General features: G+C 43.2%; 1 protein-coding gene across 1 annotated transcript in view; it reads right to left on the bottom strand.

Moving 5' to 3' along the window:
* The window catches only part of Ror1 (receptor tyrosine kinase like orphan receptor 1), a 350403-nt gene extending 349424 nt beyond the window's left edge, over positions 1-979 (bottom strand). Inside the window, exon 1 of the mRNA XM_052176840.1 lies at positions 510-979. Within this exon, the coding sequence (XP_052032800.1) occupies positions 510-600 (91 nt within the window). The 5' untranslated portion in view covers positions 601-979. The remainder of the gene's footprint in view (positions 1-509) is intronic.
* Between the last annotated feature and the right edge of the window lie 16154 nt (positions 980-17133).

Here is a 17133-nt window from a genome sequence, read left to right as displayed (position 1 = left end):
CAGTGAAGACGCATGGACTGGGGAGTCCTAGGAGTACAGGGCTTTTGTTTACACGGGTTCGCGGACCGCCTGGACTCTGTTGGAGGCACCACTGAAAATACAAACTCCCTCTGTGACAGAGAAGCAGATAAACTGGACCCCAGTTGGGGTGCGCTAGGAATCCAGAAAGAGATAGGCAAAGGACCAGCATCTTCCCCAACTCTCTCTCTCTCTCTCTCTCTCTCTCTCTCTCTCTCTCTCACACACACACACACACACACACACACACACACACACACACACACACCACCTCCGAAGTTCTTCTACACTTCCTGTCAGCACTGACAACCACAGCTGGGTGTCTAGGACCAGTCCCCCAGAGCACCCCTGCCCGCAGCCGAGCTTCAGGGCGAGTCCTTGATGGCCTCCCTCCAGCGGCCCGTGCAGGCGGCGGTCGAATACCAGGCTCCGGGACGGGCGCACCCAGCTCTGGGGGACGGACGGTGGAACCCGGGCGCGGCGCGGCTTACCTTGGGCAGCAGCCCCGCGTGCGGCCAGCAGCAGCGCGGCCAGCAGCGCCAGCGGTGGCGGGCGCGTCCCGCGGCGGCGCGGCCGGTGCATTCCTCCTCTCGTGGCGGTGCTGGCGGCTCCCTGGCGGCGCGCAGAACATTCACGGGTTCGCCCAGGGCTCCTGGCCACTTCGTCCTGCCGCAGGCACTCGCAGGACACCGGGGGGCCTTTGCAAAACTCTTTGTCCCTCTGACCTGCTCCCTCGCCTCCGCTCGGCCGCCCCGGACCTGGGAGCGCGGCTCCTCCCGGTACTCCGCAGCAGCCCGGCCAGGCTCTCTAAGTCGCTCTAGCGCACCGTGTGTCTCCGGCTCCGACTCCAGAAGAGCGTGCCCAGTGCCTGGGGCTGCGGTCTCAAGGCTCACTCGCCCGCGGCTTCGCAACTCTCTGCGATCTCTCTTCTCACCCAACTTGTCACTTTCCACCAACTCCACAACCCAGAGCCCCAGCCCGGACCAATGGCAGCGGCGGGCCCAGGCCGGAGTCCCAGCGCCCTCTGCTGCCGCCTCCTGGACCCGCACTTTCTAAAGCATCCCAGAAAGCAGCTACCGCACCTCCTGTAAACCCTAAACCGGTCATCCCTCTTTCCCCCAGCCCCCACTCGCTGGGGACGAGCCACAGATGTTGATGGGACCCTTGAGACATTTTGACTGAGGCGGTGGGGTGGGGGGTTTCCGGGGCAATGTGTGACTGGATAAGTTAGGAAGCCCACATTTTAACTGTCTTTCTCTGCCACTACCTTGGGTGAGGGAACATATACAGATATCATCCAGTGCCCCATTTAATTTCTTCTTTCCCAAGAGTTGCTTAAAGCGGAGCCCAAATACAAGTGACTCGTGTGTCTTCCTGATTTTTTTTTACATCAAGCTCATCTGATCTGCTTTTTTTGGACATTAATGGAAGATTCCTCTGGGTTCTTTATTGTCACTGTCCCCTGGTCTCCTGAAAGTTGTTTCTCTGCCTTCTGAATATGAACATAGAGTAATATTTCAATTGTTTTTTTATATTGTTATCACGTGGGTGTTCTGCTTCTTTACATAAGGTGTACTTCTCTTGCTCAGCTAAGCAAGTCTATAACCTCCTGCTTACATTACTTACAGTGTTTTTATTCTTTTCTCCTGGTTTGCCATTTATTAATTTTGTAATTCATTAATGCTCTAAGGAGTTCAGTGCCAAGAACATCCTGGATCATATGAAGTGAGCGCCCACTGCAGGCCAGGCTACCTTAGGTTCCGAGGATGCAAAAATAACTAAGGAGCCTTGTCAGTATTGTCCGGAGAACACAAAAAAGCTCAGAACCTGGCCATGATCACCTGGCTTCCTTCTAAGTACCTTCTCCTTGCCTGGTGCATTATATACACTGAGACATATTGCAGTTTTAAAAGTTGGTATGCAGAGACAGGAGTCTAGCATGGCTGTCCTCTGAGAAGCTCCACCCAGCAGCTGACTCAGACAGATGCAGACACCCACAGCCAAACACTGGATGGAGCTTGGGGACTCTTATGGAAGAATAGGAAGAAGGATTGCAGCCTGTAAAGGGATAGCAACTCCACAGGAAGCCCAACAGAGTCAACTAACCTGGGGCTCTCAGAGACAGAACCACCAACCAAAGAATATACACAGGCAGGGCCCAGGCCTCCCCACACGTATGTAGCAGATGTGCAGCTTGGTCTTCATGTGGGTCCCAAACAACTGGAGCGGGGCTATCCCAAAGCCGTTGCCTGTCCATGGGATATGTTTTTCGAGCTGCACTGCCTCGCCTGGCCTCAGTGGGAGAAGATGTGCCTAGTCTCACAGAGACCTGATATGCCAGGGTGGAGGGATACCCAGGGGCTCCCCACCAGCTTAGAAGAGAAAGGAAGAGGTGAGAGAGGGATTATGGGAGGGGATCACCGGGGGTCGGGCAGTGAGTGGGATGTAAAGCAGATAAGTAAATAATAATAATAATAATAATAATAATAATTTATTATTATTATTATTATTTTAAAAATTGGTGTGCAGAAAGAAAACGAACGAGTTGTCCATACTCCCTATGAACCATGGATGGCAAAGCAACACCCAGACCTGTCCCCATGAGAAAGCTGAAAGACCTTAGCTGAAGTCCAGCATGTTATAGGGTCTCCGTAAACGAGGTTAAATCAGATCACTATTACAGCTGTCTCTCAGACTAAGCTTTAGGATTTTATAACGAGCTGTCACTCATTTTGCTGAGGATAAGAATTCTGCTTTGACAGTCTCAGTTTCCTGGGTGCCTCAAACAACAACAGAAGAACTTGATATGTGAACAAGAATTAGACCACCATCCGAAGAATTTTTTTTTATCTAATTAGTTCCCTGTCTAATTTGTCCCACAGGTTTCCTATGCTCCACAGAGAGCAGGCTGTGAGAGCAGACATACCATCACTGTACATCCCAACAGGTCAGGCTTTAAACTTCCAGCCTGGGGCCCTCGGGCAGGTGAACAGCTCGCCCCTGTGGGAGAAATAATCACCTATTCTTTGCTCAGACCCCAGAGCAAGAGCCAGCCCAGCTGCCTTAATGGTTTCCCCTCTTTCTGTGAGTCTGACCCGAGGTCAGGGAATGATAGACAGAAGGCCTTTGGGTCAACCAGTTCATCCCCACAAATTGGTGTGTCTTCCAAGTCTCACTGCTTGTGACCCACTCAGTCCTGTCTCTGTTATTTCCAGGCACTTGCCTGGGGAACTTACTGCATAAGGTTCTCTTGTTGGGAAAGTCTCTTTGATGGTGGGCTTTAGTATGCTGGGACCCAGAAATCAAAGGAAACTCAATTATCTTGCACAGCGCAGGTGGCGCCCCCTCCATCTATAGTATAAAAAGCTGTTAGGCAGGAAGCGTCCCCTGTCCTCTCAGCCTGCCCCTGCCCCCCTAACCCCCACCTGGCCAGGTATCTTAGGTAACAGACAGCTGCCATGGTAGAGTCTACAGAACTGAATGGCACTTTTATCAGTACTTAAACCTTCCAGGGACGTAATCGCAGAATCATAGACGTGAGGAATGTGAGAGCTGCAAAAGGCTGTGGAAATCAGCTAGGGCACCCATCCTGGAAATTTTTAAATAAGTGAACTGTGGCACTCAGGGGGCGGGTGGGGGGGGAGTAAAAGCTCCCTGTCCACGATTCACGGAGCTGCCCAGAATCAAAACCCAAGCCCAGACAAACCAGTGCAAGGTTGGACTTAAGCCCACTTCAGTCTCTCTCGCTCTACCCTAAACATCCCTGCCTCGTCCTGTGGCAGTTTAGGAGAAAGGCTGCAAGCAACTGAAATGTCTCTCTTGTAACTTCCTCCAACCACATCCTTGCCTTTGCCAGGCCGGTATTGACACAAACAGATCACAGAACACAGTGAAGCTTCCTGCTCCAGCTCGGAGATCTCCTGAGACTTCTGGCACACAGGGAGGCAGGCCTCTGCCCTGAACCTGCCCCTCTAGCTTACATATAGCTCAGATCATCACCCCGAGGATACTTAAAAATACAGCCATGAGCGGTGTCAGGAACTACAAGAAGCACCTTAAAAAAAAAAGAAAGAAAGAAAAAGAAAAATCTATCTTTCATTCCATGACATTGCTGAATAAGAGACCCTTGTGGAGGCATTTTCTTGGTTTAGCACAGGAATACAAGACTAATTTTTCTTCCTAGAGAAAGCATGTGGCAGGATGGTTATAGTGCACACTCTTGCAGCCATCACTGTAGCAAAGTGGTGCCGATTTTAATCCTGGCTCTGCTCTTAATTGACTGAGGGAACTTGGGACCCAGTACTTCAGTCTCCTCAGCAGCAAAGAAACATAGTAATGCCTACCACCTAGCACTAAATTAGTTAATGCTTCTCAAAAGCCTGGCACAATGCCTGTCATAGACTAAGCCACTACTGCATAATAGCTGGTTTATTAGTGAATAAGAATGAGGGTGTAACATGTGGCACACCTAGCTAGATGGCCTGCACAAATTAACTTTTTTTGATAGAATATTCTCTTCCAGGTAATAAAACCAAGTGTACAAAGTAGTTTTAGTATAAAAAATATTTATTATAAAATATTTTATTTTGAGACAGGATCTCACTCCGTAGGCATGGCTGGCCTGGAACTCATTGAGTAGACACAGTTGACCTTAAACTTGTGAGATCCACCAGCCCATGACTCCTGAGGTGCTGGGATTGACAGTTCATTTTACCACATTAGGTATTCTTTATACAATCTTGAGATATGCATACCCAACAAATTACTATTCCTTTTTCTGCTAAAACTCCTACACTGTGAGGTGCAATAAGGAAGAATTTGATCACTGTACAACCTGAATTTTTGACACAATCTTGATTTCACATATTTTGATTCACTAACCTTCTAAGTCTATTTGTACATGAATAGAAAAGAATTGTCATCAGAATCCCATAAAGAAGGAAACCAAGAAGCTGGAGAGATGGCTCATATGATAAGAGTGCTAGCTGTGCAAACATGAAGTCATGAGTTCAAATCTTCAAAACTCATATTAAAAGCTGGAATTCCTGCACAGCCAATAATCCCAGCCTTGGTTATGGGGGGAGGGGTGCGAGATAGGCAGATCCCAGAGCTCACTGGCCAGCTAGTCTACTCAAAACAGTGAGTCTCCTATTCAGTGAGAAACCATTTTTCAAGGCAAGAAGATGGGAAGCAATAAAGGAAGCCGTCTGATGTACCCTCTGGCCTCCATGTGCACACAGAGACATGTGCACCACACGAATGCAGAGCCACACATGTGCTAAAAATACACAACACTGAATACATGCTGCAAACAAACAGACAAATATGAAAGAAATCGAGGCCAGTGAGGAGATAACAGAGCTAGCTCCGAGCCAGTCTGGAGTGTGGTACTACCAAGGACAGTATAAGAGAATGTCCTGGTAATCTTTTACTCAGCATAAATTTTGTCAAAAACAATTCTCAACTTAAAAAAAAATTAATTGACAAATTTTTCTTTTTAAAAGACACCATCGGGGCTTGAGAGATGGTTCGGTGGTCAAGGACACTCGCCTTGCTTTCAGAGGAATGGAGTTTGCTTCCCAGTACCCATGTCAGCTCATAACTGCCCAGTCCAGGGAATCTGACACTCTCTTTTGGCATCCAAAGCCATCCACACATGTGTACATTCCCCTATACAGACATGAATAATAGAATCAGTCTTTATAACAACATTGTTATAAAAATAAAAAGTTCACAGACTGAAGGAAGAAAAGTGAAAAGCATTTTGTCAGACACAATGCACAAGGAACTCTTCCACCTCTCAACTACAAGAAGACAGCCCAGGCTTTAAAATGCAGGAAGTATGAGCAACGGTCACCATCAGGGAAATGCAGACTAAAACCATCATCGGGCACCACACCCCCAAACAGGAAAGACGATGTTAAGAAGGCCTGCCTTGTCCAGGTGAGGCTCCAGAGTCCAGAGCAGCTTGGAACCTTCGCTGATGGCTTGTGGGAATATAAAATGGTACACTCACTTTAGAGAACAGCTTTTCCATTAAAAGCAAAACTTATACCTACCATATGATCCAGCCATTCCTATCCTAAATATTTATCTGAAAGAGATGAAAGGATATGCCCTCAAAAGGACTTATACATGAAAATTGATAGCAGCTTTATTTGTAATGACCAAAAGTTGGCATTCATCCAAATGTCCATCATTAGGTAAATGGATAAACTCTGGAATATCCATATAATCCAATACAGCTCAACAATAGAAAGTAATAAATTATCAACACACAATTAAATGTAGACAATAAGTATGCTGAGTGATAACTACATTTTAAATATATATATATATTTATATATATAAAATATGTGATTCTTCTTATATAAAATAATAGAAAACGTAAACTAGTCTATAAGGATGGAGTTAAAAAACCAGAACATTAGCCTGGGGTCAGGGAAAGGGGAAGATGAATGACAGATAGACATTTAGACATTCGTTATATCCACTGTGGTGATGGTTTCCTAAGTGTCTACATGTATCAAAGCCCAAGGTAGAAGCTTGGATCCAATCAGATTAAACAGGAGGAGTTTAACGAAAAGAATTAGTAACAATGATTTAAGCAAAAACAAAAAAGAATTATGCGGTATCACAGGGGAGAGGGAGTTCACTCTGTGAATGACAGATTGGGAAAGGGGTCAGACCTCACTAGAAAAGGCCAGATTCAGGTGACCAGTGCCACCTGGGTGGCATGGAAACTGGCTAGTGTCGGCAGTCTGAACAAGCTATAGGCAGCTGACACAGTGCAAGCAAAAGCATGGTTGAGTGCTTCTCCAGGCCAGAGGTGACTGCATGCAAGTCACATGGTTTTTCTCTTAGTTTGTGTTACTATTGCAATGCTGAATGAAACACTGTGACCAAAAGAAACTTGGGGAGGAAAGGGTTTGTTTGGTTTACACATCCTGAACCACAGTTGTGGTAGTTTGAATATGCAAAGAAGCACTATTAGGAGATGAAGTCTTATAGGAGGAAGGTATAGCCTTGTTAGAGGAAGTGTGTCACCATGAAGGTGGGGCTTTGAAGTCTCTTATATATGCTTAAGTCTGGCTGACATGAGCCTGAGTCTTCTGGAAGCCTTTGGATCAAGATATAATACTCTCAGCTCCTCCTGCACCATGCCTGCCTGGATGCTGCCATGTTCCTACCTTGATGATAATGGACTGAACCTCTGAACCTGTAAGCCAGCCCCAAATTAAATGTTGTCCTATGTAAGAGTTGCCTTGGTCATGGTGTCTTTTCATAGCAACAGAAACCCAAACGAAGACAGAAATCTATTGAGGGAAGCCAAAACAGAAACTAAAACTGAGCAGGAACCTGGAGACAGAGGTTAGAGGGGTGTTGCTAACTGGCTTGTCCCTTATGGCTTGCTCTGCCTGCCTTCTAATAGCTCCTAGGTCTACCAGTCCAGGGATGGCCCCACCCATGATAGGCTGGGCTCTTCCCCTTCCATCAGTAACTATGGAAATGCATTACAGACTTGGCTCCAATCCAATCTTACAGAGGTATTTTCTCACCTGAGGTTTCCTCCTCTCAGCAGACTCTAGTTTGTGTCAAGTTGACATAAAACTAGCTTGCCCAGCCTCCATATTGAAAGGCTTTGAACTGGGAGGCTATATGGAGAATAGGTTCTAGGCTTGTGGATGGGCAAACGCCATCAGTCATTACCAGGCAACACTAGGCCCAGGATGAAAATTGTAAAACGCCTCTTCTCCTTGCAAGTTTCTCCCAAATTTCTCCCCTGAAAAATGACTGCTTTAAGTGATATATACTTTATTCAGAACTGAGATCAGCAAACAGAAAACTGGCACAGTGATCAAAAGTGTGTACCATCTCATTAAATGTATAAATTTTATAAATACAAGTAAAAAGGGCTTTAATAATAGCACACATCCAGCTCTGGCGAATCCCCAAAGAAGAACCAGCCTTACACAGAACGTTGTGCTAACTTACACATATCTTAGGTCCACATACACCTCTTTTACCCCTCATCCTTAAGCCTCTTTCAGGGCCTGGTCCCAGGTTACACGTCAACAATTTACGTGGAGACAAAGGACAGCGAGTCTGGCTCCATAGGAAGATGGGAAGTGTATGCTACAAAGACATGACCGCAATTACACTAAGTACACTGGTGTTGGTCTTTTCAAATAGTGCCACCTCGCCCACCTGACAGAGCCATGCGTCTCTTTTCTTTTTAACTTATTGACTAGTTTTTATGAGATTATAATTATTACTTCTTCCTTTCCTCCCTCCCAATCCCCCATATGCCTCATCTTGCTCCCACTTTTCCCCCTTGATTGTTGTTATATATGTATGTGTATTCCATAACATAATCAGATCTGGGGAACTGGAATGTGGATAACACAACCTAGCAATAGCTAATATGGGAGAGGGGAGCTCATACACGGAGTCTGGGGTAGGGGAAAAAAGAGATGAAGGGGATTGTCAGAATGATCGTGAGGGGAGGTCCTAAGGAGGCAGTGAAGAGCTAACTAGGCACCAAGGTTTTGACGAGCCAAAGGCTCAGGAGAGAAGGAAGCTCTGGATATCATCATAGGTGGGTTTAGCCCCAAAAGAGATTTACACTTTAAAGAAAATACTTTAGGGTGAATTGGTGATGATCATATAGAAAATGAGAAAAGTAACTATAAGCTAATCATTAACTCCATGCAATACAAGAAATTGAACAAAAATGATACAAAAAGGATATAAATACATACATATATAATACATGTGTGTGTGTGTGTGTGTGTGTGTGTGTGTGTCACAGGCCCATATGATCCATGATCCAGAATATATATGTATGGGTGTATATGTATATATGTCAAATGTATGTTTCTATTGTTCTGAGAGAACAGGATGGAAATGTATTGTCATGGTGTTTGTGGCAATGGAGAGTAAATACATATTTCAGAATGGAAAGTCAGCAGACAATGCTATTACTGAAATATCAAGATTTAGTTGCATGTTATTTGAGGCTGTGAAGATATATACTGGCATATGCAACTAGAGGAATGAAGACCTAGCAAACGAGTATGGGAAGGAGAAAGCAGTAAGAGGGCACCAGCATCGCAGAGAAGCCCACTGCTGACGCCCTTTTGTAGGCCAGAGATGAACATAGGAGATGTTGCTTTAATGCAGGAATTGCCGATGAGGAGGAGGATGGCAATATCACCAAATGAAGTCCATGTAGAACTGCCTAACTGCGAAGCAATGTAGACAAAGTTACTGTGATGAGCAGGGGCATTAGAAGGGTAGCCAGGTAAGATGAAAAACTCAGGGACAGCAGATGCTGGAGAGGATGTGGCGATAAAGGAACACTTCTCCGTTGTTGGTGGGATTGCAAGCTGGTAAAACCACTCTGGAAATACGTTTGGCAATTCCTCCGAAAATTAGACATAGTACTACCTGAGGACCCAGCAATACCAGTCCTAGGCATATACCCAGAAGATGTTCCTACATGTAATAAGGACACATGCTCCACTATGTTCATAGCTGCCTTATTTATAATAGCCAGAAGCTGGAAAGAACCCAGATGTCCTTCAACAGAGGAATGGATACAGAAACTGTGGTATATATACACAATGGAGTACTATTCAGCTATTAAAAACAATGAATTCATGAAATTCTTAGACAAATGTATGGAACTAGAAAGTGTCATCCCGAGGGAGGTAACCCAATCACAAAAGAACATACATGGTATGCAGTCACGGGATGCTATTCTAAAAGCTCAAAATAAACAATTTACAATTCACCAAGCACAGGAAGCTCAAGAAGAAGGTGGAGGGTGCTTTGGTTTCTCTGAGAAAGGGAACAAAATACTCACAGGAGCAATAAGGGAGACAATGTGTAGAGCAGAGACTGAAGTAAAGGCCACCCAGAGACTGCTCTACCTGGGGATTCATCCTATAAACAGTCACCAAACCCTGACACTACTATTGTCAACAGGAAGTGTGTACCAAAAGCAGCATGCCATGGTTTGTTGGGAACCAGCGAGCTTAGCTCAACACTCCCAGCTGAGCTGTTTGCACAGGTTTCTTGAGAGCAAAACATCCCACTGCTTAGCTTGATTCCTGCCTTCCCGCCTGGTGTGGTAGGGACTTCCCAGGTGTCTGACCTATGGCTATAATTGTTTTTTCTTGTTCCCTTTCCTGGCCTCTAGTATATATATTGCTGGTCTCTCAGTAAAGTTTGGGGTATTCTCCTTACAGAATGACCAGTGTCTGTGTTTTCTGTTAATCCCCCAGGCCTACGGCTGATAATCGGTACTGTGGCAGCGCGGGCACCATCAATGGTAGTCTCTGGAGAGGCCCTGCTAGAGCCTTACAAATTTAGAGGCAGATGCTAGCAGCCAACCATCGGGCTGGGCGTGGGATCCCCAATGGAGGAGCCCGAGGGTGGTCCGGAGGAGTTGAAGGGGTTTACAGCCCCATGGGAAGAACAATGATTTCAGCCACCCAGATGCCCCAGGACTCCCAGGGACTGAACCATCCCAAGGGGTACACATGGTTCCAACCAAAAATGTGGCAGAGGAGTGCCTTGTTGGGCATCAGTGGGAGGAGAAATCCTTGGTCAGGTAAAGGCTCAATAAAGGCCCCAACAAAGGGAAACCAATGCGGGGGGGAGGTGGTAGTGTGTCAGATAGGCAGGGGGTGGGAGGAGGGTTTGGGAGTCTTTGGGGAGGGGGGAAATCGGGAAAGGTTTTACCATTGTCAATGTAAATGAAGATGATATTCAATAAAATAAAATAAAATAAAATAAAATAAAATAAAATAAAAAAGAAGGGTAGCCAGGATACCTGGCTCACAGGGTTGTGGAGCTGGGCAATAGAACCCAGCACTCCTTGGAGCAAGATGTGGACCTACAAATACAAAGCTATTGCATAAGCAAAGGCATTTTCAAAACATTTGACCAAAATAAGCAAAGGATGTACAATTAAGGATTAGAGCTCAGCTTCACCAGGAAACACACACACACACACACACACAGGAGAGAGAGAGAGAGAGAGAGAGAGAGAGAGAGAGAGAGAGAGAGAGAGAGAGAGAACAAGAATGAGAACTGCTTCTAGGCCAGGCCCAATTTTCAAATGCAGAACACACTGAAAGGACAGATCCTTAGGGAGAAAGTCTCTATAACAATGCAGTAAGTATCTAGAAAGAACCAGACCTTAGGCAGAACCGAGCTGTGGTATAAGACTGATGCTTAGTCCATATAATACAGAATAATCTATGTTATTAGGTGATGACTATTATGGGACAGCTGTTGTATAAAGCAAAAGACAACCTTAAATAGTAAAATCAAAGAATGGATTACCCTGGGTCTGTATAACCATCTACTAGACACTCAAAAATAAAATAAAGTAAAATAAAATAAAGTAAAAACAAAACAAAACAAAATAAAATAAGATAAGATAAAATAAAATAAAAATCCAGGTGTGACGGCACATGCCTTTAATTACAGCAGAGGCAGGCAGGTCTCGGCATTTGAGACTAGCCTGGTCTACAGAGTGAGTTCCAGGACAGCCAGACCTACACAGAGGAAACCCTCTTTCAGAAGCAAAACAAAACAACAGCAAAAACAAGAAACAAAGTTCCCCTCCTGAAAATTACGGCAACTTCCTTACTTGACTATTATTATTGGCATGATCAATCAGGGTTAGCTAGAAAGCAGTCAGCCAAAGTTTTAAATTTGAATGTGTGTTTTGTTGCTAGGTTAGAACAGTTCCATTGATGCCAGCAGAATCCAAGGTTACAAGGAGAAAGAACACAAATGTTTATGTACGTAACTCATGGGATATGGTTGAAACCTAAAGATAGACTAGAAGTGAGTATATTTAAAACTATTACATAAATAATTACTTAAAAACTGGATGGGCATGGAAAGGCACAGTACTGGAGTGAGACACAAAAGAATTAAGAATTTGAGACCAGTGAGGTAACCCAATCACAAAAGAATACACATGGAATGCAATCTCTGATAAGTGGATATTAATTAACCCAGAAGCTCTGAATACCCACGGCACAATTAGCATAACAAATGACTCCCATGAAGAAGTAAGGAGAGGGTCCTGATCCTGGAAAGGCTTGATTTAGCATTGTAGTGGAGTACCAGGACAGAGAAAAAGGAGGGAGGTGATCGGAGAATGGATGGAGAGAAAAAGGCTTATGGGACATATGGGGAGGAGGGAACTGGGAAAGGGGAAATCATTTGGAATGTAAACAAAGAATATAGAAAATAAAAAAATAAAATAAAAAATAAAATAAAAACAGAATAAAAAAAAAAAGAATTTGAGACCAGCCTGAGCTGCAGAGTGAGTTCCAGCCAGTCTTAGCTACATACACAGTGATGCCCTTTCTCAAAAAACCCTTTGACAAAGAATCAAAGCTATGGTGATTCTACAACCATCAATCACTTTAAAACAAAGAGTATCATTAGAGCTACAGGAGGCTAGTTTATAAGAATTCAACTCATCAGAAGCACATAACAACTAAATTTTGGTTTATTTATATGTATATTTTCAATAAAAGGAAGCAAATGCTGGCAAATCTAAGAAAGAATAGGCAGTGAACAATCACAGTGAGAGATCAGAGCCCTGCGCTCTTAGCATTTGAGAAGGATTATGGAAAGTCAGCAAAGATGCCTACGTCCTGGGCACAGCCAACCAGCTCAGCTTCGTAGGTGTTTATGAATGTTATGCCTAAGAACTAAAGTGTGTACATTGTATGGGGGAGCCTCAAAATGCTGAAAATAGTACCACCGTGTGACCCAGCTTGACCATCCCTGGGCCAATTCCCTAAGGACTCCAAGCCAAGTATCACAGACGATGCCTGCACATCCATGTCTCTAGGTGCAGTGTTCATAACAGCCAGGAAACGGAATCAGCATCTATGCCCACTAACAGATGATCGGGGAAAGCAAATGTGTGTTACATACATATGCATATGCATAATATATATGTTGGTGTGTATATATATATGTATGTATATATATACATGTATTTGTGCATATACATATGCATGTATATGTATATATATATATGTGCATTTTATGCAGCTACAAAGAAAATGAAATTATGACAATGATGGTGAAGTGGGTCGATTTGGAAAACATTATAATAAACAAAAATAAGTCAGACGCAAAAAGATAAGTACTTCTTGGTTTCTTTTACATATGGAACCTACATTATATGCATGTGTGTATGTATGGCATTAGTTCGTGTAAGTATGTGAGCACACTGTAACAGACAGAAGATGGTGAGAGAGGAGGAAGTGACACTAAGGAAGAGGGAATTAGAGAAGTCAACGGATACATGTGAGAACAAAGAAGGAGATGAGAAGTGTGGGGAGTAAGGGAATCGACTGGGCAAGGAAGCATGGACGACTGCAGTGAAGGGCGGGCGGGAACGGATGAGAACAGCATTGCAATATAGCACATGTGTACAATAATGCCATGACGAAACCCATTACTTTGTATGCTGGCCTAAAAAAAAAAAGTTAATAAATTGTTTGTTTGTTTGTTCTTCAAGACAGGGTTTCTCTGCATAGCCTTGGCTATCCTGGAAGTCATGAGGCTGGCCTTGAACTCAGAGATCCTTCTTCTTCTGTCTCCCAAGTGCTGAGATCAAAGACATACACCACCTCTGCTCAGAAAGTTAGGAAATTCATACTGCATGAGTAAGAAAAGAAAACGAATAGTACGTGAAGTCTTTTGAGACATTTATAGAACATATATCAAGATAGGCCAAGCGGGAAAAGGTGTCACACAGCTGTAATCCCAGCACTTGAGAGGTAGAGACAGAGAACCAAAATTTCCGGGCCAGATGCAACTATGTAGCAATTTCCCTGGTACAGGATGAGAAGACCTTGCCTCAAAACCCAAGAAAATTGAAAGACGATATGCTGATGGGGGGGGGACCCACAAGCAAAACAATAAAAGCAGAAGCTTATAAATAAAAGGCACACAGAGAGTCAATATGAATTTATAAATTAATCAATATGTTAATAACCCTGGCAGCAAAGACTTCATAATTGATATGTGTAAGTAAATGACAAGGAAATAATCCAATAAAATGGGGGAAGGGTACAGCTGATATGACATGAAGAATATATAATTATATATATAATATATAATTATAGTTATAGTCATAACTATATATATATAAATGGTTGCATCTGAAAAAAAGAGCTAGAATGATGTCCAGGCATCTACTTGAGGAACCCAAACCCTAACCCTGACCCTGACCCTAACCTTGACCCTGACCCTAACCCTGACCCTGACCCTGACCCTGACCCTGACCCTAATCCTGTCCCTGACCCTGACCAACCCTAACTCTGACCCTGACCCTAACCACAAAAAAGCAAGCAGAAGAACAATGAAGGCTAAGGACAGAGTAAGTGAAACTAAAAATAATAATAAAGATTAACTGGCAAGGCCTAAACTTTGTTCTTAACAGTATCAATACACTTGTTAAGCCCCTGGTGATATTGATAAAGAAAAATAAGGAAACAAGATGCCACAGTTATCACCATCTAGAATGAGAACAAGACTAAAACCACAGGTTCTAAAATTCACAAAGTAATGAACAATTTTAAGCCATCACATTAAATTATGTCAAGAAGATAGACAAATTATTTGAAAAAATATGACCTGCCACCGTGATAGAATGAATGGGAGACCAAAATAACAGTGTGCCTTTAAGTAAATTTCAATTCTCAGTTAATAAGGTGGAAGACAACACATCCTAACTTGTATAAGCTGCCTTAGTCTTCATACCAAACCTGCCAAGAGACATCTCAAGAACAGAAACACCCAACCCAGTATCTTCTGCAAACTAAACAAAATTGGTTTTATGATAGCACCAAAATTAAAGAAGAAACTCTGATTTTAAAGTAAGAAAATTAATCTGCACTAAAATAAAAAAAAATGTTGAAGAGTAATGAAGACATTATAAACAAAAAGCTTTCATGCTCATGGATTGAGAGATGCTGTGTACTATAAACATTGCATAAAATTATCACTAGGGCAGAATAAACAGTCCAGAAATAGACTGTCCGTGTACACGCGGTTGATTTTTCCAGGCATCGGTGTAATTCAAAGGAGAAAGGAAAGCCTACCAAATGGGGCCAGGGAGAAGCAAACCTTGATCCTACCTCACAGTGAGAAGCTCAGTCAAGAAGAATAATAAGGCTTAGACATAAATGCCAATGCCATAAAGCTCAGAGGATAGAATACAAATGAGCTACTTTGTAATTAAGCCTATGTAAATGTTTCTTGGGACACAGAAAACAATAATTATAAAAGCAAAATTGGCAAATTGGAACTCAGCAAAATTGGAAACATATGTTAAGTCAAAGCACCTTTAAGAAGGCAGAAAGACTAGGCTCAGGCTGGAGGATTTGCCATGTGAACACGTATGTACAAATATTCATGGTGTAACATGTGTCTAAATTGTATCAGCAACTCCTAAAGTCAATAGTAGAAAGACAAGGGACTGTTTTTTGAGTAGGTAAAGACTTAGAAAGGTGTTTCTAAAACAAGTGTATTTGAGTATAAATGGCCAATACATTCACAATCACTACAGGGAAACACAGATAAACACAGATTCAGTACAGGTGGCCAGGCACTGTAAACCAAGCCAAATACCCAGGGCTCGTGAAGTCATAGATTATGGAGAAGAGCTCACAACTGCCACTGTACTAAACCAGCATCCTCCCTATACCAACAGATAAATTCACAATAACTGTAGGGAGCCACATTTCCAATCAAGTAAGATTAATAAATTGGAAATTAAAACAAGGAATTCTAAAAAGGAGGAGAACCTTGGGCTTTTCATACATTACTGATAAGTGGGAAATGCTATAACCACTGTAGTAAGCTTTCTAGATGTTTCCTAAAAGGCATGTTTGAGTTATGATCAATCAATGTTATTTGGAAACTATGCAAAAGAAGTAAAAATACATGAATAACATAAGGATTTATAAACCAGTGTATGCACACTTGTAAAGACAACTTTGGAAGCCAAGATTAAGTCCAGCCAGGGTTCCTTGGTGAGCCCTTGTTGGCAAACTAAGTACGCCAAAGACCAGTGTTTATGAAACCAGTAGGTACACACAAGCTCCCAAAGGAGGGTGGCAGCCAACAACCCTACCCAGCGATGAGCTGCTGTATGAACCATAAATAGGACCAGCATGACACAGTAACTCTGAGGTACAATCATGGCTCACATACCTTGTCAGTAGGCAACAGCTCTAATTGGTCTGAAGACTTAATTCAACAATATGAAAAACATACCAGGTACCAATAACCTAGCTAAAGACCCAGGGCTAGTGAAGTCATAGATCGTGGAGAAGAGCTCACAACTGCCACTGTACTAGACCGGCATCCTCCCTAACTAGATTCTGAATTTCTGGCCTTATACCCACAGAGAAGTGTTGTCTTCACCCTTCATCAAGAAAACTTCCTTTTGAAACAGACAGAGACCAGAAAACAAAAATCAGTTAAAATGCAGAGTTGTGTATTCCCGTCCCAAATGATACATCTACAACACAATTCCTACCTTTAAGGCTCAGGAAAAATTGCAAAAGAGGCAGCGGAAAGATTGTAAGAGCCAGAATAACAGGGTATTTTCTGAGACTGTGTCTCCTAGGAGTGTCAGAAGTTAAACCCATGAAGTCTCAAGAATATGGCAGCCTAAATAGGAACTGAACAAAGGCAACAATAGACACTTGAGAGTGGAGGGGGGATTCCCTACAAGGCTTCAACCCTATAAAGAGGTACAGGCAACTGAAGAATGCTGGGAGGGAGGTAGTCTTCCCCTGGAGAGAGCACGTCAATTCATTATTCAAAACCTAATGGTCAACCCTGAAAACATATATTCAAGTAACATTACACAGAATAAACATGATCAGGTTATATTTATATATTTAGGAGTATGTGTGTGTGTGCATACATGTGTGTGCATGTGTGTGTATGTGTGTGTGAAAAACAAAAATTAATGAATAAAGAGTCCAAGAATTTAAAAAGAGAATAAAAATGGTATACAGGAGGATTCAGAGGGAGGAATTGATGTGATTA

Source organism: Apodemus sylvaticus, chromosome 3 (genome assembly GCF_947179515.1).
Source record: "Apodemus sylvaticus chromosome 3, mApoSyl1.1, whole genome shotgun sequence".
NCBI lineage: Eukaryota > Metazoa > Chordata > Mammalia > Rodentia > Muridae > Apodemus > Apodemus sylvaticus.
Note: the sequence above shows the minus strand (reverse complement) of the source record. Positions and strands in the feature narration are given on the sequence as shown.